The sequence below is a fragment of the Nannospalax galili genome, unplaced genomic scaffold, assembly GCF_000622305.1.
Source record: "Nannospalax galili isolate Female #2095 unplaced genomic scaffold, S.galili_v1.0 scaffold261, whole genome shotgun sequence".
NCBI lineage: Eukaryota > Metazoa > Chordata > Mammalia > Rodentia > Spalacidae > Nannospalax > Nannospalax galili.
In genome coordinates, this window is record NW_008345226.1 from 2,534,747 (window position 1) to 2,560,331 (window position 25,585).

The 25,585-nt window shown below is 35.8% G+C and overlaps 1 protein-coding gene across 2 annotated transcripts in view; it reads right to left on the reverse strand.

The window, feature by feature from the left end:
* Window positions 1-12,236: 12,236 nt before the first annotated feature.
* Cip2a (cell proliferation regulating inhibitor of protein phosphatase 2A) overlaps window positions 12,237-25,585 on the reverse strand; it is a 49,563-nt gene continuing 36,214 nt past the window's right edge. Inside the window, exons 13-21 of one of the 2 annotated variants that reach the window (XM_008841425.3) lie at window positions 23,557-23,675; window positions 20,458-20,653; window positions 20,141-20,215; window positions 19,950-20,060; window positions 19,452-19,648; window positions 18,541-18,654; window positions 18,216-18,298; window positions 17,079-17,218; window positions 12,237-16,117 (exon numbers count right to left, since the gene is read on the reverse strand). In XM_008841425.3, the coding sequence (XP_008839647.1) occupies window positions 15,947-16,117; window positions 17,079-17,218; window positions 18,216-18,298; window positions 18,541-18,654; window positions 19,452-19,648; window positions 19,950-20,060; window positions 20,141-20,215; window positions 20,458-20,653; window positions 23,557-23,675 (1,206 nt within the window). In that variant the 3' untranslated portion in view covers window positions 12,237-15,946. The remainder of the gene's footprint in view (window positions 16,118-17,078; window positions 17,219-18,215; window positions 18,299-18,540; window positions 18,655-19,451; window positions 19,649-19,949; window positions 20,061-20,140; window positions 20,216-20,457; window positions 20,654-23,556; window positions 23,676-25,585) is intronic. The other variant, XM_029567514.1, reaches the window with a different exon arrangement.

Consider the following 25,585-nt stretch of genomic DNA (forward strand, 5'->3'; position numbering starts at 1 on the left):
CTCTTGGTTACCCAGAGGAATTTGAAGGTAAGATCCTATTGCTGAAGACACTACACACCTGAGCTACAGAACAAACAAGGAGAAATCAAGCTGGTACTGACTTCAAAGCTTCATCTCTACTGGCTGGCTTTCATACTGCTGAATGGTGTTATGTATGCTCCTGGAAGAGAAAACTAATCATCAGTCTTGCCCAGCTGTGAATTCTGTGAGTAACAATAACAATTGGCCTGGCAAGATATACACACTGGTGCAGTAGTGTCATGAATATTATGGAAGTAATCAACTACTTTCTAATTGGATTTAAGTACTGCTTCCTAAGACGTCCATACCAAACATTGATATCAAGTCTAGAAACTTAAAAGTTAGACAAGTCACAGGCCATTAAAGGAAAAAATAATACTATTATTCTGCTAAATAGATACAGAATTAACTGACTCTCAATGGCTAGTTGTTATCGCCATATGTTAATACATCTCTTAACTCATCTCTCAATGCAGAAAAGCTTCCTTATGCAGCAGATAGTGATCAACACAGAAACCCATAACTGGCCAATGTGCAGAGAATAAGAGGCTATAGAGTGCTTATCTCTGAATAGGATATCTATATCAAATTTCTGCCTCACAAGGCTCAGGGATAATTGTGGAAAAGGGGGTGGAAATATTTTAAGAGTCAGAGGAGGTGGATGACCACAAGGAAACTCAGTTTTTCAGATAGCTGGTCAGCTATTCATATGAACTCACAGCAATAGTGACAGTATGGACAAGTCCTCTGTAACCTAGAGCCAGATGAAATCACACCATAGACATGGGGAGGTGGGTAAGAAACCCCAACACTATATGAGGAACTGCTGACAACTGATGGAGGCCAGGAGATGGAGAACCAGTCCAATTTAAGGGTGGGATTATTGGTAGGCTGACCAGGCTCCAGGGGATGGACCTACAATGAAGGGCATTTGGGGACACCTTTGACTCTATAGGCCTTTATGTGTGTGTGTGTGTGTGTGTGTGTGTGTGTGTGTGTGTGAGATGTAGTATAATAGAGTACATGAATTTGGGCTAGGGGTAGTAGTGGGATGCAGATGGAGGAGGGGATCTAAATTTGATCAAAATGTATTTATGAAATTCACAAAAATTCAATAAAAATATACAATATAAAAGTCTTACTTAAAACTTTAAATTATGGAGCCAAGCGCAGTGACACACACCTAAAATCCCATTACTCAAATGGTTGAAATAGGAAAATTGCAAGTTCCAGGCCAGCTTAACCTACAGAGTAAGTCCTTGTTACAAAAACCAAATCAAACAACAAAACCCCTATCTTCATTGGTTACTTTTCTTATTACTGTGACCCAACACCTAACAAGAAACAAGGAAGGGTTTATTTTGGCTTACAGTTTGACGAATTACAGTCCATCATGGCAGAGAAAGCATGGGAACAGGAGTGGGAGGTGGCTGGTCATACTGCATCTGCACTCAGGAAACAGAATAAGAAGAAAGCTGATGCTCAGCTGGCTTCCTCCTTTGTTAAAGTTCATGACCTCTGTCCCCACCCATGGAATGGTACCACACTAATTCAGAGTAGGTAGTCTTACTTCAATTAATCCAATCTAGAAAATCCCTCAGACATGAGCATAGGTTTGTTTCTAAGATGATTCTATATTGTCTAGTTGCTAATCAATATTAACCATCACACTCCTGATACCACAAATATTTTAATTAAGGGTGGTCAGTGTACATATTTTACAAAACCTCACAACCACATCCAAATGATTCACCAAGTATCTAGGTACTCAGCGCCCAGTCAAGACAAAAAGAATAAACATCACAAATTACAACCTCTGAATTAAAATCTTCAACAGGGAAACATTCAAATTTAATCTCTAGTTCCTTCATTTTCCTGTCAGTGGCAGGGATCAAACCCTGGGCCCTTGTGCACACTAGGTAAGTTAAGTGGTCCACATCCTCAGCCATTTTCATCTCTCTTCTACTCTTCCCACATCTCTATTCCAGCTGAGGAATTCTCTGAAGTTGCTTGTGAGCTTGAAGCTCCTCTATTCATTCTGATGCTTTCCACTAACTCTCTAGTTTCTACTATAACATTGCACTCCTTACTAACTTCTCAGTCAGCTGAATTCCACTTAATTCCATGATTTTTCTCCTTAGTCAACAATTCTTGAATGAGAACAGCTATTTGAGCTCTACTTATACTATTTCATTTGTCTGGAGAACATAATATATTTACTGTACAGTTTGCTCTATCATCTTTGTGATTTCTAATTATCTCCCAATTAATTTTTATTTTAAGGTGTATTATGCAACTGCTTTACATACCTGGTAATTTTAGTTTTAGAATTTTAAAAAGTTTTAGAGCAGTTTTAGGTCTACCAAGCTGAGAGGAAGGTGCAGAGATTCCTGATATCAATATATCTCCTCCTGACATGTAAATAGCCTCCTCCCTTATCAACAGCCTTCCCTTCCCATCACAGTACTACATTTGTTACCTACCCAGACATGTCATTGTTACCCAAAGTCCATAGTTTACAACAGGGTTTGCTCCTGGCACTGTAAATTCTATGGGTATAATGCATGTGCACACCATTGTAGCATCAGAGAGAATTGTTTCACTGCTGTAAGAGTACCATATTGCACCCTCTGTGCCTCCCTTTCTTTCACTCTTGGAAACCACAGATCTTTTGTCTCCCTATTTTGCCTTTCCAGAGTGACATAGAGTCAAGCATCATTGAACTAAACATAGGTTATGTAAAATCCATCATCCAGCAATTGTGCCACTGTGTGAACATTGTAGAGTGTGCTTGCTATTTTAAAATAAAAAATTATAAAAGTAGAAGTACTCTCTAAGATGATATTTAATATAATTAGTGCATAAAACAAAGCAGGTTTCATAAAGCTGCTTGCAAGGCCAGCACTTGAGAGGCTGAAGCAGAGGAATAGAGAGTTCAAGGGCAATCTGGGTTACATATTGACATTTTGTCTCAAAACAAAACAAAATAAAAAAAGTGAAAATACAATAACATAGTTGTTTACTATCACTATCATGTACTATCCATAATTACAATAACATACTTTTAAGCATTAGCTAGTAGAGGTTTGTGTGTTAAAAGCAGTATCACAAACACATGGGAATGTACTGTGCTACCAATCAAAGATGTTCACATCAGTGGTTAATAGCAAGAATTTTCATCACCCATATTCTTACTGTACCAGTGTCACATGAAAAATGTCACATTTATTATACTGCTTATGTAACATGACTGTTATATTTCATAAAGTTTGTCCTTAGGATGTTTAGTTATTTTCTATTTGCGATGATACAGAAAACACTAACCAAAACCAACTTGGGGAGGGAAGAGTTTATTTGGCTTACGGCACAGTTCATTATCAAAGGAGAAGCCAAAGAAGGAACTCAGGGTAGGAACCTGGAGCATAGACCATGGAGGAACGCTGCTTACTGGCTTGCTCCACTGGCCTGTGCTAAGTCTGTTTTGTATAAAACACAGGACCACCTGCCCAGAGGTAGCACCTCCCATAGTGGGCTGGGCCCTCCCATGTCATTCAACAATGAAGAAAATGCCCCACAGACACGGTCACAGGTCAATCCAATGGAGAAAATCCCTCAATTGAGGTTCCCTCTAACCAGGTGTGTCAAGTTGTCAACCAAAACTAACCAGCACAATTGACCTGCTGTAAACTTGACACAGAAAAACACTATTAAACCACAACCTTTGCATTTCTTATCCCCAAAGTATGTTTATATTACAGCATCAAGAAATATTTTAAAAGTCCCACAGACGTTAAAAAAAAATTCAAAACTTAAAAGTTTCTCTAAAATGTCTCAACTATGGGCTCCTGTAAAATCCCAAATGTTAAGCACAGTCTTATTTCAAAATGGAAGGTTTGGGCACACTTAAGCAAAACCAAAGTCCAGCAAAGTAGCTCAAGGCTGGACATCTGGGGTTTACTCACGATCATCTGGACTCTAAAGGGCTTGGGGAGTTTCATTTCTCTGACTCTGCCGTCCACATCCCACATAACTTGTCTCACAGACTCAGGGTGGCTCCACTTCAAACCTGCTGCTGCCCTTGATGGTTGTCCCATGGTTCTGGCATGTCCAATATACTGAGCTCTCTACTGAAACTGAGGCTGTACCTTCATCAATAGGCTCTCCTGGCCTTGAATTTTCTCTATGACCCCTTAATGCTTTTAATATCAGAACCATGCTGAAGAGTCTTACACATTACCAAGTCCTGCTTCCAGCTTGAGACATAGGCTCAGGCCCCCTCTGGACCACAGCTTGTGTGCTGACCCTGAGAAAAAAGTTCCCAGAAGATTTCACCACAAAGATGCTGGCTTAATCATAGCCCCAGGCAACCAGAAACCAGATTCTCAACTCAAAACACCACACAAACAGCTCTGACAGTTTTTGTTCCCCTCAAAATGTCACAAGCCAGGCCCCCGTCTTCCACATTTCTCTTCAGCATAACTGTTTCAAGTTCCACAGCAAGTTCACTGAGCTCTGAGCATTCAATGGCTTTTCTATCCCAAGGATCCAAACACTTCCACAATCCTTCCCAAAACAAGGTAAGGTCTGTCACAGCAATATCTCACAATCCTGGAACCAACATTTGTCATTTTCTATTTGCTGTGATAAACAAAAAACACCGATCAAAACAAACTCGGGGAGGGAAGTTTATTTGGCTTACAGTACAGTTCATCATCAAAGGAGAAGCCAAGATAGGAACTCAGGAAAAGAACTTGAAGCACAGACCCTGGAGGAGTGCTGCTTACTGGCTTGCTCCACTGGCCTGTGCTCAGCCTGCTTTCTTATATAATACAATTTTCCCAGAGGTGGCACCTCCCATAGTTCCCATAGTGGGCAGGGCCCTCCCACATCATTCAACAATCAAGAAAATGCCCCCAGACATGGCCACAGGCCAATCCAATGGAGACCATTCCTCAAATGAGGTTCCCTCTAACCAGGTGTGTTAAGCTGACAACTAAGGATACCCAGCACAGATGCCTAATGAAAGTGGTATCCAAAACTAAGCAAAAAATCATCTGGTTCCATAATTTGGGGGGGGGGCAGCAAAGTCAATGATGACTCTCCAGAGAAACTAAATGACTGAGAAAAATGAAAGGGAACATAACATATATGACCACATATCCTTTTCATTTCCTTCCAGACCTTAGAGAGTGCTGTGAAATGCTATCTTAAGGCATGGCACACCCACTGCAAACACAACCTCCAAGGAGATGTGATTTCCTGTACTGGGCTTGCACAAGATTGGGGCTTAGTCAATCATGGGTAGGGAAGGGCTCCTGGGCCTTATCCAACCCCAATGAACTATTGGCTGCTGATGGATTCTGGGGAAGGGACAATCACAGTCATTTGTGAACCAAATGGTGAGCACATGAGGGTCCAACGGACAGTTCCAAACCAATAGTCACAGACAGGTCTGGATAAAATCAGTGTGTCACATAGCAAAATGACATGACTATGGAAAACACACCAATAGGAAGGGGGAATGATGGCAGGAGTGGCTGAGAGATAACAGAGGGTGGGAGGTGACAGTAATCAGAATGTACTATATACATGTATGAAATGGAAAATACCAAATGACATCAAGTTTAAAAAGCCTCAAATTTACAGAATTGAGCAGATGTCCTATGTATCCAGTGTTTCCTACACTTTCTTAAGTCTTCAATGTAGTCTATTTATAATTAACGAACCAGTACTGATATAGTACTATTAATCGTGGTCTACAGTGTCGTCATGTGCCACATAATACTTTAGTTCCTAGTGGACTACATATGGTGGTCCCGTAAGATAGCAAAGCTGAAAACTTTTCTTGCTTAGTGAAATCAGTTCTCATAAATTTGTTGCACAACACATTGTGGTAATACTCATAATAAGTCTACTGCACTGTCACTTAAAGTACAGCACGTATTTACTATTCTGTGGGTTTTTTACTTTAGTGAGCACATTTATTCTTAACTGTTACACCAGTATTCTCACAAAGCTTGATTACATCAAGGCCATGCTGAGCAAAAGATCTATATCTAACACACTGCAAATACCCTTTACAAAGCATGCACAGTAAAATTACTTATAGCATTTCTTGGGATATATCTGTCATTGAGCAACACCTAAATACATCTTAAGGTAGATTTTGCCAAGTGGACGATAGGTATAGTTACTGAACGAGTATTACCACCAGTTCACACCCCACCGATTTGCTATAGCTTTGACTTTTCCAGTATGTCAAATACTTGCATCCACACAATCCATATTCTTTCCATATCTTTTCAATTAGCAACATGTTTTCCTATGCATTTTCAGACTTCACTGCTTTCTTATTTTCAGCACTGAACAGTATTCTATTGCATAGAAGTACAAGTTTATCCATCAAATCACAATTGGTTGCTGGGTGTGTAACTTATTTTTGACACTATTCATTTACCATTTTGTTGAGTTCAGAACTTTCTCCTTGGGGATGAAAGACCTGGAGAAGATAGGCTTGGAGTAGTCTGTACTCCTTCAGTCACGAAACATTGACCTTCTGGGATTCAGTGGCTATTTCACTGCCTTGATCCACAAAAATACGTGTTGTAGGCTACATTTCCTTATCAGCGCCAGCTACCTTCTAACACACTGAAGTTTTGTCAGGTGGTATTTTATGTGATATCAGCATGATGGGCTGAGTGGGTCCAGAAGTAAAATATTCGGCAATATAGTCTATTTTTATGGGGAGAGGGGTGCTTGCATTGTGGATCTTCCAGGTGAACTGTTAAACCACATGCTTACAGCCAGTCCTTGTGGAGGTGAGGGGTCAGGGAGAATGTCATTTTGGCTGACAGGATGGCTGCCTTCTGACCTCAGAACAATGGCTAGTTAGAAAAAAATCCCAGTAAACTTTCCAGTTCGGTTCATATAACCTCTAACAAACAGTCAACATCACTATTAAGGGTTCTTATCAATACTTGAGGTAAATTCAATTATGCATATTGTACACATTTTTTCTCTAGTTTTTAGGATGGTGGTTTATCCCATGACTTCAGTTATTTGAAATATCTATAAAAAAAGTTCCATAGTTTTTCAGTTTCTTTTTAAAGTTTATTTTTAGAGGGGGGAATGTTAGAGGAGGAAAAAGCCTATTAAAAAAGAAAGAGTACATGAAGTTATCAGAAAAAAGTGATGGGCAGATATGGGAGATGTTGGAGGGGAGGGAGTAGGCATGGATTTGACCAAAACACCTTATACGCATGTATGAAATTCTCAATATATTTTAAATTCATTTTTAAGTGTATGAATGTTTTGCCTGCATGTATGTAAGTGTACTCATATCCTGCAATGCCTGTGGAGGACAGAAGAGGGCATGAAGTTAGGGACAGTTGTTAGCTGCCATGTGGATGCTAGGAACTGAGGAACTGAACCTTGGGTCCTCTGCAAGAGCAGTCAGTGCTCTTAACTACTGAGCTATCTCTCCAGCTCAGTTTTTCAGTTTTTAAGCTGTTGGGGGAATAGGCTGCAAGTTCTTCATATGTTCAGATGGATGCAAGAAGAAGTCTGTATTCTTGAATTTTTAATGTCCTATTCTTTGTCTCAAGGATAGTGGCTATTCCAATCATGCCTTCAAAAAGCCTAAGAATCTCAAGGGTATTTGATGAAATGCTACATAGACTAAATGGTTCAAAGTGACATTATTTTCTGATAGTGATATGGCACAGCTAGCTTCAAGTATGTATTACCAAATGGTCTTTCCTCTTGGATCCTACACAGTTCTCTAATATTCTTAAAATCCTTCCTTTGAATCATAACCAGACAGTGTGTTATTATTTCTGTATACATAATACATATATATTACTTTACTATTCATAATCCTAAACACTTTTAGACCTTTAAAGGGTGCTAGAAGCCTTTCCAAATAGAAATATTAACACAGAGCAGGAAAACCAACAAGTTGAAACAGTGTCATTAACATAATATGTGACTTAGACAGATATCTTAGAAATTTCATTGACCTTAGAGTTCATAACCCATCAAATACAGGAATATAATGGGATGCAAGACAAATTTTTATTGCTGTTATTAAAATTTAGTAAACTCTTCAACAATGCCTTTCCTTCATAATTAGTCCAGGAATCAGAAATAACAATGCACAGCTTCATAGTAAATTTTATAGCTGCCCATTAACTGGAAAATACTGGCACTTAAGAACATGATCCTTTGAAAGCAGATTCAAAGTATGAAAGATTTTTCTTTCAAAGATAAAAATATCCACTTAACACCGTTTAAATGAGCTCCTTAATACACATAAGTTGTGGAGTAACCCAGGAGTAACAATCAAATTGTTTAGGTATAGACTAACATGATGCACACATTTAATCTCTAACATTTCTATCCTCCACTCTTGGATATACATGGAATTATTACTGTTTGTTTTACTATCTACAAATGCTCATAGGTTTGATAAAATAAAAATCCTGGGACAAAAGATCTGATGCTTTACACTCCATTTCTCCTTTACAATGATATTAAATACCGAAGACCTGCTAAAACCCATGATCTTTATTTGCATTTTTTTAAAAATTTTTTTTAAATTAAAGTTTTAACAATATACAAAATGTTACAGTAATTCAGATTTTTTGGCATAATGATTACAGATTTGACAAATACATTTTATATCTCATAATAGCGATGAAGATTATACAAAAGCTATTAAAACCATTATGAGAATAAATTCAATTGTCACTTAAATATCTAAAGCTATTTTCCTTTGCGTTCTTCCAGAATGATTTGTTCTTATTCTTTTGCATTTTTTTTTGGACAAGGTCTCCCTAGTCCCAGCACACCTGAAACTCACTAGGTATACCAGGTTGGCCTCCATCTCACAGAGATCTGCCTGCTTCTGCCTCCCAAGGGCTGGTATTAAAGGCATGTGCTGGTATTGTATTTTATTAAATACATACTGTACTTATTTTATAGAATAAAACCAAAACTTAATCAAGACTTTCCTTAGTCCGAATCAGAATTCAAATATAGATGTGGTTACAAAGCCTATATTTTAAATTACAGTTTTAAAAACCAGAGTATAAATATTTAGAAATAAAGTCAACTAATTTCTTTCATCAGAAGCTTACCACAGTTCAGATTTATCATTTGCTTTCAAAGAGCTTGCTTTACTACTTTTTCCCATTTAATGCACCAACATTCTATTCATGTACATAAATGTAGTTTTAAAATGGGATAACTGTAATTTAATACAGATTAATCAATTTTTTATAGTTATATATGAGTTGTTTCCATTTTTTGCCATAAGAACGTTGGTAATAAGCACTGCTGTGCCTAAATTTTAACTTCCTATTAATATAAATCTCTGTAAGTAAAAAACTATGCATAACATTGTGAAAATGTTTGTGCTAAAATGGAGTGGCAAATACAACATGAAGCTTAAATATCTTTTTAATTTCTATGTGTGAGTCTTTTCTTTGCATATATATAAGTACACCAGTGTCATGAAATGCCCAGAGGCCAGAAGGTGGCATTGGACAGCCTAAGAACTGGAGTTAAGGACGGCTGGTAGCAACCATGTAGGTGCTAGGAACTGAACCTAGATTCTCTACAAGAGTAGCGAGTGCTCTTAACTGGTTAGCCATCATTCCAGCCCCAAGTTTAAGTATCTTTATCCAACAATAAAGAACTGTAATCACTTTTCTTTCACAATCATTTCAGCTCTAACACACGGACTGTGGGCATTATACAAATTGTTACAAAGACATTGTGGGTAAATGAAAACCCTTCTTAACTGGACAAGAACAGTGTTTTTTAACTAGGGCTTAATGATAAGCTATCTTATTTGAAGTCTGATAAAAGGATAGGGGTAGATATACTAATACAGAGTATCTTGGCTTGCTGAGATTACAATGAAATGTTATTCTTAAATATCTGTGTAGACTCATGTTCAGAGCTAACTCACTGTCATATGTTCTACTAGTTACTGGAAAATCAGTTTTTAATAACAATGAAACGGATCCAATCTTCTCAATTAACTTTCAAAATGTTATTCTGTAACCAGACTCACATGAAAAGTCCTTTGTTATGTACTCTAGGATTATCTATCTTCTTTTGAGATAGCAAGACTACACAAACACTGGGGTATTAGATAACTATAAAATGCGCATTGAGAGAGAAAATAATTAATTCTCATTATATTTAAGACTTTCAAAGAATGGATATATGTAGCTCATTGCCCAAAAAGGCTGGATTCTGTTTAATTAGAATGCCACTTACTCGTGGTGATGTGATAAATTTTCTCTGGTGTATTCAGGAGATATTTAGAAGGACACAGTATAAACAAAGTAGGTCTCAAAGCTATTTCAATGATAGTGACAGAAAAATGATACACAGAACAAGATTCCATGAGAGCTCTGTGATCTGAATATTCAAAGGAGCCCATGCCTTTAAAAATATTTTAAAATTTATTTTATTTTTATGTGTATGAGTGTTTTGCCCGCATGTATGTAAGTACAGCATGTGTGGGCAATGCCCACAGAGGTGAGGGAGAGGGTGTAGGATCCCCTGGAAGTGTAGATAAGGATGGATGTTAGCTTTCATGTAGATGCTGGGAACTGAAACCTGGTCCTCTACAAGAGTAGCCAGTGCTCATAACTGCAGAGCATCTCTCCAGTTCCCATCCCATGTTTTCTTAATTACACATTTCCTCTTAATTTATGGAATACAGAGACATATACTCAGGTCCCTTTGTCCACATTTTAAAAAAATCTGCTTATTTTATTATTTTTTTTAAAAGTAATCATTTGAAGGCAAGTTCAGTTAAAGCTGAAAATGTGTACTCTTTATTTTTTTTGTCCTTTTGAGAGAGGGTCTCCTTATAGTCCCAGCTGGCCTGGAACTAGCTATGTAGGCTGGCCTTGATCTCACAGAAATCTGCCTACCTCTGCCACATAAGTGCTGGGATTAAAGGAGTATGCCACCATACCCGGTTGTATTTTTTTTTTTTTTAATCCAAAGGACTTCTTATGGGTAATACACACAAATTTACCACCATTTATTGGTGATTAATGAAAAAGTCCAACTAAGTGATACCCCTATACACGGACCCTCCTAATTTCATAATCCTTAGGCTAAAAGATATGAAAGGGAAATCATATAATGTGTACACACACACACACACACACACACACACACACACACACACACACACACACACAGAAAAACACACAAGAAGACTCAACATGGTATGTTAATTGTAAAATTATAAGTATTTTAATTTTCTCAATGACATGTTATTTACTGTTACTCATTGTGATCATAGCACTACTAAAATATTCAATTTTCTGCCATTAAAAACAAACAGAAAAATCCCAAACCGTCAGAGTAATAACCGACTTAGGCAAGAACTATCAACAGAAGTTGAACCTAAATATATAAAAACTGGAAGAGAAACAAGATATTTGATTTTTGCCCTTTAGTATTTCTAAACACAAAAACTGTATTATAATAAATTACTGCATATTATTACATGCAAGTAAATAAATGCATTGATAATAACAGCTAGTTTTTTTCATTTAACTATTTAAAGCTAATATGATAACACAGTTTTGAGGATCATTTATTTACCCAGAGGCAATATACAGGTCAACTATAGCATAAAGGATGAGAAGGTGATAGATGGTACTATGAAGAAGCAAGGTATGGACACTGTATATTGAGGGTAAAGTAGAGAATTTATTGTCAAAATATATATATAAGAAGTCATCCCTAACCACACATTGTCTGCAAGGTATCCATTATACTGGTAAACACACAGAATTAAATGATACAAGATAATATTGGAAGTCAAAACAAAAGACAGAAATGTAGTAGCAGTTATATTAGCAAATACAACTGACCTTAAGGCAAGGATTACCAAATGTAGAGAATTTTTTACTCAGTATCAGATTTAACATTTAATAGCAGAATTTTTAACTTTTGTTAATAAGGTTTACTAGAATAAAGCTAGAACTATTTACTTACAAAGATGCTCTTCTGCTACAACTGCAGGGCTCAATAGTTGTGACTGAGACCCTATGTCTCATGCAGCCAAGATAACCACCTTAGCTCATGACAGAATCTTACAAATTCTTCAGATAACTAGTCTTTATGGCATTAATAAGACCCAAAGAAGCACTAATCTGAAGCTTTCCTAAGACATAGTGTTACCTTTTTATACTGGTACTAAATAAACAGTTCAGTATAAACTTTAATCAACCAAAATTTAAGAGAATACCATTTGTTCAAGTGTTAAGTATAAAAGATAAAAGGAATTATGTAGTGTGTATATTTTAGAAATAACCTTGTCCCACAAAAAGTTTAAGCATATTTGAGTAATTCCAGTGATGCATTTTATAAGATCTATTTTTTCCACTGGGAAATCATATAAGCATAACAATCATTTCTAAAACTTTGACCACAGTTTAACAGTCTATACTTAATCAAAAACTTTTTAGAAAATAAAAAAAAATTTAGATAGAAATTTTGCTTTTAAAATTTGAGGTACATAGAACCAGAAACAAAAAAATCAAATAAAGAAACAAGAAACACAACTAGAAAGGCACCAGTATACTACGGGCTATATAAAAGTACAACAGGAACGATAAGAAATGTGCTACAATAAATAAAAGTGGTGAAGCACAGTGATTAATTAGTACTCACCTTTAAAGTTGAAGTATGATATTTTTGGCCTCCAGAGACAAAAAATTAGAAATAGGTTAAAATGACTGTGTCTTTTAAAAAGGTTCCTGGCAATATACATGGAGTATAGTAGCCCATCCCCTCATCTCAAGACAATGTATTCCAAATCTCCCACAGATGACTGACACCAGAGATAGTAAGGACTAATTCCTGCAGGCATTAACTTTTTCCTATATCTGTTATAAAATTTAATCAACTGCCATAATCGCCCCCCGCCAGTGGTTTCATCCCTATGTAATCCAAACTAGCCAGGACTTCACTGTGTAGCTCAATTGACATACAATTCTCACTTACCTGCCTCTGCTTCCAAAGTACCAGGGTAATAGGCACATACCACTGTGCCTGGCTATAAAGTTTAGTAACTTATAGATTATAAATGCAAGAGAATAACAGTGGGCAATAATAATAATAAACTCAGAATGATTATAAAAAGATGCAATAAATTTTTTAATGATAGTCTTGATCTCAAAATATTGTACTCATCCTATTTCTTGAAATTATGTGAGAAAATTTTACTACTTTTGCGTGTTTGGGGCTGCTATTAAGTACTGTAAAAGAGTTTCTTGAATATAGCATTACAATACCGAGAACAAGATCTTTATAAATATGTTGACTAGTGTGGCCAAATAGCAGATGATTCATGACCCAAAATAAAGCAGGATGATACAATACCCTACCACACTCAGAATCATGTGCAACTTAAAACTTATGAATTATGATTCTAATTTTCAGACTAATGTCTACCATTGTAAGCAAAACTGCCGAAAGCAGTATCACTGATAAATTGGGGCTACTGTCTCTGTTGTACAGATCCTTAAAAAAGGCAAATATGCAAAAATTCAATAAAAAATGTTATTTTAAAAAAGGCAAACAGTTCTTTAAATGAAGGTAAACTCATAAAAAAGAGCTGTCAGGTATATCCAACCTGGGATCCTTGGGTAGCATGTGACCCAAGATAGCTATGGAAGTACCAAACACATTTGTTTGCCATGTTGTTATATGGCAATGTTAAAATGCCCAATGTAATAGCTATTAAAACAAATTAAAAAATCCAGTTCTTCAGCTGAACAGGCCACATTTCAAGTGCTCCACAGCCACAGATAACTAATGGTTATAAGATTAGATAGGACACTGTAATCATGCAGTGATGTGGCATGGGGTTATGCTCTGTGCCTAGGCACACTGTATAGTTTTAATTTTTCTAAAACCTTTGGTTCATACATTATTTCTTTTTGTTCTTTTCATTTACAGAGCTTTTGTTCTCCAGTTACATTTATTCATTTAAATAACTTTTACATACTAATTTAGAAAAAAATGCACAAAATTTCCTAAGAACTTAAGAATTTAAAGAAATTCTAGCACTGTGACAGTGGGGTGGTACATGCCTTTAAGTCCAGCACTCAAAAAAAAAAAAATCTAGAACTGGGAAAAAATAAATACAGAAAATACCACTATAGCTTTATATTCCTTAATTATTAAAATGCAAAAATATGATTATATCTAAACATAAATTCATATATTTTATGATATAAAAATAGAAGCAAAACTAAATTCAGTTAAATCAGAGATACAGTACAGAATGCACTAATAGTATGACAATGTATCAAAATATCCATGTAAAATATTTGCTTAAGTACATCACACTTAGATCTTTTTTGGACAACAGGGTCTTCCTGTAGCCCCAGCTGGCCTAGAACTCACTATGTAGACCAGGCTGAACTCTTATCTCACAGAGTGTCTCCTGAGTGCTGGATTAAAGATGTGTGCCACCATGACCAGCCACCACGACTTAGCACATTTGACTCAAATGAAAAGTACTAAGAGTTCTCTAGTGTGAAAGAAATACATGTATAAGGATATTTATAACTTAAAAAAAATTTACTTATATTTTTATGTGTATGAGTGTATTACCTGCATGGAGGTAAGTGCACCCATGTCGTGCAATGCTCGTGGAGGTCAGAAGAGTCTGTCAGATCCCCTGGGACTGGTGTTACAGAGAGTTGTTAGCTGCCATGTGGGTGCTGGGATTCAAACCTGGGTCTTCTATAAGAACAACCAGGGTTCTTAACCACTGAGGCATCCAGCCCCAGGATATTTATAACTTTGCTTTAAAACTAAATGGATCAATTAAAAACTAAACATTAAATATGTATTATATATATAGTTAATAACATATTTCTGAATATGTAGCTAGAACAGAAATTAAAATTATTTAATTCTGTGGCTCCTGTCTGTAATACCAGGGTACTTAGAAAGAGGAAGTAGGAGATTGCTGAGTTCAAAATAGGCAGACTACGTAGTGAGTTCTAGGTCAGCATAGGTTATAGAGTGTAACTTTGCCTCAAAAAGTTAACAACAACAACAAAAAAAAAAGCAAAAAGAGAGACTTTGAGGCCAGCCTAAAATATGAAAAATTATCTCAAAAACAAAGTATTTAAAGAAAAAAATTAAAGTTTTAAATAACTCAAAAATTATTAAGAGACTCTGTAATAATTTAACATGATAGCTGCTTCCTAATTTTTATACATTAATTCTGATGACTACTACACTGTTTTCAAATTTAGAATTTAGGCTAGCCATTACTGCATTTTAAATGCAATAAGAAAAAGTACTTTAAATTCAGTATTTTAAATTTAGGGAAAAATTTCTATAGTATCATATCATTTTTTTGCTGTTTACAATTTATTAACCTTCAAGAAGAATGCGCGATTTAAAAATCCAAATACAGTCTTATGCGTTATGTGATAGGATAACATTTCAATGACAGGCCATGTTTATCATAGGGGTCCTATAAGATGACATTGCCTAGTGACATTTTACCCCTCTTAATTTTTGTGTGTCCATTCTACGACGTTAACAAATAAAGCACTTAAAAATGCATTTATGAAAATGTCTCTTAGTCACTGAGCAACTCATGATTGAAATCACAAATAAGAATATATTAGACATATAAGAGGGAATATTAGAAAAGCCAAAACCATAAAAGTGAAAAAGAAAATTCTTTTCCAAAGACCAAATAAAACATGTATCAAATTAGGATCTTTACTAAATTAATAATTAGATATCAAACAAATGATAATTGTTTTGGAGTCACAAATATCTCCATTTACGACCACCTGCAATATATAAATACATCAGAAAGTAATGAATTTCAAATTCTCAAAAGACATAACGTCTAAATACTGAGATTCACAGTTTCTGGATTTATTTTTCCACCACTTAAACTGTGGATCATCGCTATCATGTGGGAATGTTTGTTCAGCTCCTCTTGCTGAAGTTTCACCAAAGACTCTTTCTCTTCCAAACGACCTTCCAATTGAGCCTTCTGAACCTCTAGGGAGGAAGCCTAAGGAATGAGGAAAAGAGCGAAGAAACAGAATAAACAGAACAGAATGTCTTCTCTTCACAGATATTTTAAGATTTTTTTTTATTCTTTACTTGTGAGTCATTTTCAGACAAATTATAAACACGGGCTGTGCTCTAATTATATGGTAAATTTAAGATACTGTAGTGGAAATTGGCAACTTTTAAATTTATCTTATTTTTTTTGTGGTCTTTTTGAGACAAGGCTGGCCTTGAAATCACAGAGATCCACCTGGCTCTGCCTCTGGAGTGCTGGGATTAAAGGTGTGTACTACCACACATGGCTAAATTCTTAAAGTCAATGATAGTAGCTACGATTTTTGCAAAATATACTACACACTACTATTTAGTACTAAAATGATAACCAAATTGATGCAAATTCCTCCCAACTTCTAATCGTGGCATTAAATATTATGCCTCTTGTGTTTTATTTCCTCTGTCATAGTTCAGTCTTCCAGGCTTGGGTTGTTTCTACCTTCCTAGTAAATGGGAAAGAACACACAATTCATGGCTATCTTTCAAGTTACACAATCATAATAATATAAAATAAGCACTACATTAAAACTTAGAATCTTGGTCTATTATTGGAATTATTTATAAGCTCAGACTTCATTTCTTCATTTTTAAGTTTTAAGTATTAATATTTTGGCATTAATATATTAAAGAGAAGATAATTTTAAAAATCAGAGTTCTCTGCAAATTACAAGGTTCTAAAATACAAAATTTTTACCAGTAGAGACATAGCCATAATCCTACATAAAGCTGTCAGCAAGCCACATCACTAGAATACTGTACTCTCTACACAATTGAGAGCTATAAGGGCTGGTACACAGTCAACACTTAATAAATCTATGATTCTAAATCACTGAAGAAACAGATCATCAATGTTCATCCTTTACAAAAACTACTTCATTTGACTGCAATGAAAACTGAGGGAGTCTTACCTTAATGCTCAGCTCTTTTCTTATCTGTTCTGTTCTGCTTAATTCTTTTCTAAGGATATCAATGGCTTCTTGCTTATCTTCCTTTTCCTTTTGTAAAACATTAATTTTTTCTTCTTGAGCTTTTAATTTTTGATGCAAATCTTAAAACAAATGAATAATTATATATTGCTGAAAAAGTTAGCTACTAAAAAAGAAAAAGAAAACAATAAGGAAGATGACAAAATATCTTGCTTGTAATGTTTTACAGAATTTACTGAATAAAAAACACAAGGGCCTAGGAGACAGCTTAGAAGGTAAAAGTACTTGTCATGAAGTCTGACAACCAGAGTTAATACCTGGAAGGATGGAAGTAGAGGACAGAATCCTGCAAGTTGTCCTCTGAACGCCGTATGTGTACCAACCCACCCACTTGTGACCTCCCAAAATAAACTGTATTAAAAAAAAAGACCAAAAACAACTTTTATAAAACTCTTCCTTTATATTAATAGTCTATATAAAGCCCAAATTTTGTTGGGCATGGTGGTACATAGCTTTAGTCCCAGCACCCAGGAGGCAGAGGCAGGTGGATGTCTGTGAGATTGAGGTCAGCCTTGTCTACATAGCAAGTTCCAAGCCAATTGTGGCTACAGGGAGAGAGAAAAAAAAAAAAAAATCAGATCTTCATGATTTTCTCCACTTTCTCTTTTATATACAAAGATTAGGGCAACCCTCTGAGATTAAGGGCTACAGAAAAGTGTAAAAGCCATGCATAATTACACAGGTTGGGTCTCTGTGCTCTAAGGAAAGTGAGTTAGAACACAAATGTTTTATGGGTCATTTTATAGATGCAGCATTAAAATACTAGTAACTATAAGCTACCTAGCACTGCCATCTGCTGTCATATTCCTAACAAATATTTTATTTAAAAAGGGCAATCCATTCCTGTAACCCCTAGAGCTGGGGAAAAAAAACTACTACTTTTTCAACTTGATCAAATAAATGAAATTACTTTTATGAAGTGTTAAAGGGAAGTTGTTTAGAAAGTGACTTAAAGTTTAAAACTTAAATAAAATAATAAACTAAAACCACTCACATTCTGATTTTCTTCCAGAAAAATATGCTAAAAACAAAAAATGTATTAAACAAAAAGTTACTTACTTGTTAATTTACATTCTCTGTCTACTAACTGGTTCTGGACTTCTTTTCTCTGTTCTTCTTTCTCTATCAATTGAGCAATAGTTCTGAAGTTATAAAAGAAAAATCATTCAAATATATTATTTGTGACTATTTGCTCCCCCTAAACTATTTTTAGTGAAAAACCATAAGAACTCTAATTACCTGTAAAATATGCCAAATGTATATTTTGTATTTAAAAGAAGTGATAATTTTACTAATTCTATCAATAAAAAACAGTATTCTATGTAGAAAGAGAATTGTTTTTCTAAAATATCAAATAATTAGAATATAGAACTAGAGATGTTACCTTTCATTTTGTTGCTTGAGTGACTCATTCAACTTTTTCACTGTCTCAATTTGCTTATTCAGTGAATCACATGTAATCTGTAAGTCATTATTCTTTTTTTCAGTAGTTTCATTTCTGAAAAGACAAGGAACTGTGTTAGCGTCTTTATGGAGGAAAGCAGGGTGGAAATCTGAAAACGCCTAACAAAATTATAAATGCCTATACTCTTCAACCCTGCAATTTGTCTACAAGAGCTTATTGTCCGTACAATATTTAACTATATTTAAAAACCATAAGAAATGATATTAGAAAAAATGATACGAAACTTTCAATATTCAACTACTATTGACTAACAGAAATGACAAACCAGCAGTCATTTCTAGTATTTATACAAATACAATAAAGTTAATTAAAAATTTTTTACATTTATTGATTGTGAGTCTACGTATGCATATATACACACATGTGTGAGGACAACTTGTAGGAGTTGGTTTTCTCCTTCTACAATGTGAATTCTGGGGATCAAACACTGGTGGCCAGGCTTGGTGAGATGCACCCATTGAGCCACCTTGTCAGCATCTCATTCAATAATCTTTAATGGAGCAATACCTACTTATGAAGCCCTATTTTGTTCTAGGCCACAGTGATTCATCACTGATCAAAATGAAGAAACTTATCTTTGTGAAAGCCTACATTCTAGATGACTTGTGACTATATTAGCAACTAAAAGAGGTAAATAAAGAAATAAAGGTCTCTATTGTTTCAAATATCAGTGAGTATGAGGAATAAAAAGTTCATTTCACTATAACTTAAGTTTCTTACAAACTTCTTATGACGACTTATGAAATGCTTACACAAGCAGCTTAGAGTCTCAGAAATGTGGTATATTCATCTAGCTTCTAATTTCACACTGAAACTTTTACTTTATTTACCTCTGAACAAGTTCCATGTAGGACTTTGTCAGTATTTCATGTTCTTCAGCCACAGACTCTAGCTTCCTACTATGTTGAAAGAGCTGCTCAATATCATTCTGTGCTCTTTCCGACTCAAGCTGTTGTGACTTCAGCAACAGACTAAGCTCTTCATTTTTTCTCTCAACTTCTCTTAACATACCCGCAAGTGTCCGTGCCTTAAAAAAAGATGGTACATGGGAGTTTTCTACTATCACACATATAGTTATGCAGCACACCACAATGTTTGGCCAATAACACATCACCCAAGCTGGTGGTGGTTCCACAGGACTATTTTAGAAGTTAATACAATTAAAATTGAAGGGAAGTTTCACAATGGAGGACTTGTAATGCTCAAGACAATTCACCTCAATTAGAACATATATTTATTTAGTTTTTCATTTATAACTAGTACTTTGTACTTTTTATTTCATTTACTAAGTTTTCTACTAATCATACATGACTTTACACTGTACATACCTCTGTCTCTGCTTGAGTTCTCTGACAGCGATACTGAGCAATCAGTCTGTCAGCCTGTGCAAGAGCTAGAGCTTTTGCTTCTAAGAGATCTTGTAATCTGCTCTCTTTTGACTAAAAGAAATATTTTTCATTATTTTAGGAAAGCAACTATTAAAACATCTATTACACAGCTAAAATAAATTCATACTCACGGCTAATGTGGCGAGTTTCATCTCATAAACATCCATTATGTCAGACATTCTTACATCATTAATCTGATCCTTTACCTGGGTTTTAATAGAGTTAAAAATCAGAAAATTATAACATCTGAAATAAAATATTAGGATATTATGACAGATTTTTCTTCTTGTCTTTGAACATTTCCAGAATATTACTTTTTATACCATAATACCGTAAAGTTTCAGTGATGAAATCTGCATCTAACTTTGTTTAAATGTTATAATCAGAGTGACATTAAGCTAGCAGGTACCAAAGAAAATTCCATTTATAAGTGTTATTTATGACTCACCATCACTCCAGACTGCAGTTTCTCTATCAGCTCCTCAATGTTTAATCCAGGAACATTATCTTTTGAAAGAGGAGGAGTTAAGCACTTTATTGATGTTGGAAAATTGTGACTTAATGATTGTGAAGGCATTTTCTGGGGCAGATGTTTGGTTTCTTGCTGTCTGTATACATTGTTTGCAGCTATACTTTCTCCAAGTCTGAATGAGAGTCAGAAAGAAAAATAACACAGAAATAGAGAAAAAGACAGAGCTGTTACGGAACTAGGGTGACACTTATAAGGGGTACTGTTTTGAGAACAGAAATCTTCAAATGTTCTTGAAATTATCTTCTTGGTGACTATGATAAAATGGTTTTGAAAAGTTTTCTACATTTTCCAGAGGACTCCCTCTGACTTAAAATCCTTTATGGCAACACTTCCTTTGGTTTGGAAACATTCTAACACAGGTTGTGAGTGTGGGTTATTTGTAATTAGCACAAAATTACTGTAGTACTAAGCAACCTTCTAATCCTAGATGGTACCACCTTTACCAATGCCCTATCCATGCCCTATTCTGACCTTTCTTTTTCTCACTCAGTAAGTTTCCATCAACCTGACTTCCATCCTTCCCTGTGAAAAGCCCATCTTGCTCATGTCTCAGGGCCTTTGGATAAGCTGTTCTTTTAATTAAAACACTCTTCCATCAGAAGAAGGCTAGTCTAAGATCTTGGTTCAAATTTACCTCCTCAAAGAGGTTTTCACTAAAACCCTATTATAACCACTCCTTCCCACAGTGATGGGCATTATATGAACCTTTATTCTTTTTAACTTATCTTCCAATCACACTACAGGGGACCTTGTCTAATTTGTTTGCTAGAGGTAAAATACCTAGAAGGGGGCCTGATTGCACAGTCATAGTTGGACTTTATTAAATGTTTAAATAAAACAAATAAGCAAACACACATACACACACACACACACACACACACACACACACACACACGAGCACACACACAAAATAATTTACCCACCCATTCATCTACCCCCAAAATTTACCTTACTAATTTTCAAGTAAGGACATTTAATCCTAAGTATAAATGGAGCACTTAGAAAAATATCTACAACAAAAGAAAGAGAAGGCTGGTAGTGAAGATAGGGAGGCCTCATCTAGAGGCAGAAGATGTCTATGCTCAGCACACATGAAGCTTTATAGTTTATTTGCCTTCAAGTCAGAATAATACAACCAAAGTATACAAACCACCACAAAATGCAGCAATTTCATTGACAGGCTGTTTTTATCTTTAAACTTGAGAAATTTGTCATCTCTCTTTAGAAAATTAGTTTTGCTAAATATACTTGTCAAGTATAATTTTTTATGTGTATGTATGTATTGCCTGCATGTAAGTAGGTGCATCCGTGTCACACAATGCTCGCAGAGGTCAGAAGAGAAGAGGGTGTCAGATTCCCTGGAACAGGATTTATGGCCAGTTGTTAGCCACCATGTGGGTACTGAGAATCAAACCTGGGTCTTCTGCAAGAGTAGCCAGTGTTTTAACTGCTGGTCAATCTCTCCAGGGCCCAAATTTTTAATTTAGGGTTTTAGTGTGGTGTACACCTTTAATCCAAGCATTCAGGAGGCAGAGGCAGGCAGATCACTGTGAAATCAAGGTCAGTCTGGTCTACATAGTGAGTTCCAGGACAGCTCGAGCTACAGGGAGACCGTGCCCCAAAACAACAATAATAACAACAACAAATTATTAGAATATGTATGAGTTCTTGAATTTATTCCCCTCTACAACAAGTGGTAAAAGGGATTTTGATAGCTTGTATCACTAGTCCTTTAATTTTTAATTTATGATCACCTAAATTGTTAATTATAAAAAATGCATTTAAGGGGGCTAGAGAGATGGCTCAGTGGTTAAAAGCATTGGCTGCTCTTGCAGAGGACCTGAGTTCAATTCCCAGCAGCCACATGGCAGCTGGCAACGTCCCTAACTACAGTTCCATACCTCTGCAGGCATTGCATGACATGAGTGCACTTATATATTTGTAGGCAATATACTCATACATATAAAACAATAAATTTTTAAAAATGCAATTAAAGTCTCTTGATAACAGATAACATGGGTTAGCAAACTCATCTCATACAAGTATTCAACCCTGATGTTAAGAGTGAAAGCAGCCATAGACAATATAGTCAATATTAAAATGACTGATGTGACTTTGTTCTACTAAAGCTATTTACAAAAGCACCAGTCCATCCACCAACTTGCTTATTGACCACTAGGTTTAAACTACTCGAACCATGTTTATATATTACATAAACCATTTAAGGTTTTAAAAATTTACTAAACTCCTACATACCGCAGTACCATTTAGTGTACAGTCACTCTTTACCCCTACAAAAACCTGAATTTTCATAACACCACTGTAAATATTCTATTATTTGAAATTAAAGAATATAGTAGAAAATTCTGCCTGGCCATCATCTATTGCATTTTATGATAAAAACACATACTGTATCTTTACAATCATTCAACTGCCCGTCTCAATGGATTCTGAGCCCATGCAGTTTTCAGGATCCCTTGGCAATGATCCAGAAAAGAAGCTCTTTCTACAAAACTAAAGTAGTATGGTGCACACTTCAATGCCTAGAATCTAGACTTAAAAGAGCCAATTAAGAGAAAAACATGACAGTTCAGTGTTTAAGAGCATGTATTGCTCTTGCAGAGGACCTGAGTTTTGTTCCCAGCACCTATGTGGGATAGTTCACAACCACCTTCAACTCCAACTCCAGGGGATCTAAGGTCTCTGACCTCTGGGGAAACCTGCACTTATGTGTACATACTCATGCACACACATATAATTAAAAATAAAAATAAAGAGAGACAAAACATAGGACCTGCTTAAATACATTTAACCACCTAGATGATCTACTACGTTTTCTCTGGGCAAGTAAACATTTGGCATTTTCAGTTACTAGAATAAAATTTTATTTTAATCATTTGTAAGATTATGGACAATTACAGCAAAAATCTATAGCTTACTATATTGAGAACTATTAAATAAACAGCATGATATTTTAACATCACAAGAGACACATTGCAAATGATTACAACTCACACTAAAGCAGGAAAATCTGGCAGTGGAGCAGCTTCCAACAATATTCCCAGTCCAGACTGTACCTGTTCTCTATTATCTGATGTTAAAGCAAATGCCAAAGGAGTAACCAAACGTGGATCCTAAACAATCAGAAACCAGCAAGTAATAGGAAGAAAGACTGGAGGTTACTATCTTTAGTCAAAGGTAAGCAAGTTCTAAAATGTTTTTAACTGATGTTTGTAGTTACATTTTACATTGTAGCTATTTTTAAGGTAGCTATTCATTTTGCAACTCTTATTTACAGACTGAACAATATCCATCGAAGTGCTGAATGCTTTCAGTTATGCTTACCAGAATCATTACTTAAATATTTTGATGAATTTCAAATATTCACAACTAAATATTTAGTTATTTTATCTAATTACCATTTTGGGGGGGTGTCTTTTGAGACAAGGTCTCCCTGTAGGTTCAGCTGGCCTGGACTTTGCTATGTAGGCTGGCCTTGAACTCACACAGATCCCCTCTGCCTCTGCCTCCTTAGTGCTGGGACTAAAGGCCTGCACTACCACCACACCTGGCTTAATAAAAGAAGTTTTAAATGCCTAATAATTTCTAAAGACATAAAATAAACAAAAACTGAAATTAATTCAAATCAAAAAATCTAATTTTGAAGCAAGATACTTAAGTCAATGTTGATAATTATATAAAACTAATACCATATTTCTAAAAAATTTCTATTATGAAAAAACATCTAGAAATTGACATAAAAACCTTGTGGGTCAGTTCTGTTAGGTGTGGTGTGCGTGTATGTAGGCTAGAGGTCTATGTCAAGAGTCTTCCTCTATTACTCTGCACCTTATTTTTTGGAAATAGGCTCTCTCACTGAACCTGGAGCTCCCAGACTGGCTAGACCAGCTAACAAGCAAGCCTCTGGTATCTTCCTGTATCCACTGGCCAGTGCTGCTATTGTAAGCTAGCTACTTTCAGCACATCCGCACTAATTTATTTTCTCTCTTTCTCTGTATGTCTCTCAGTGAGATAAGATCTCACTATGTAGCCCTGGCCAGGCTGGCCTTGAATTTAGAGATCCGATCAGCCCTCTGCTTCCCAAGTTTTGTGATTTAAAGGTGGCATCACCATGTCAGACTCCACTAATCTTACTATCATTCACAATTAAATCCCTTTTTTCTAGCTATTTTCCTATCTCATTTTTCCCTCAACAGCTCTGATCAAAACTAAAAGCTGGGCCTGGGGAGATGGTTCAGTTAGTAAACCTGAATTTGATCCCCAGAAGCCATGCAAAAATGCTGGGTTTGGTGATCCTGGGGAGGCAGACAAACAGAAAGGCAGATCCTGGGGGGCTCGTCAGCCACCAACCCAGCTTACTAGGTCAGTTTTAGGCCAGTGAAAAAATTCTGTGCCAAAAAAAGGGTAGATGTTCCATGAGGAAAGATATCTGAAGTCGTTCTCTGGCCCTAACATGTATGTGCATACTCTCATACACACGCACACAGTTTTTCCCCAATGCTAGCAGACATAAATCAAGAAGTTGTATGACACAATAAAGGGAAAGACTGGACAAGGTATTACCATGAGCATCTTTACATTAGAATCAGAATGTACTTTAGGTTTAGTTCGTATGAAACTTATATATAATGAGAACATTATAACTATTAAAGACAGAAAATGGTAACTTTCTTCTGATAGTTAATTCTAAGAGAAACATCCCCTAAGGGCTTAGAAGCTTAAAGCAGAAATATTTAAACTGGGTATGGTTGCACAGGTTTATAATCTGAGCACTCAGGAGGCTGAGACAGGAGCGTTCAAGGCCTATATAATGACTCTGATGTATATAATGACTGATGTCAACCTACACTACATAATGAGATGATGTCTCAAAAAACAGACAAATTAAAAACAGGAAAAAATAAAAAAGCAAGAAATGAGAGGGAAAACTAGAAAGGTGGCCCAGATGCTGTTGTGCAAGCATAGGACCTTTGTTCAATACCCACATAGTAAAAGGAGGTCATGGTGGCATGTTGGTAACCTT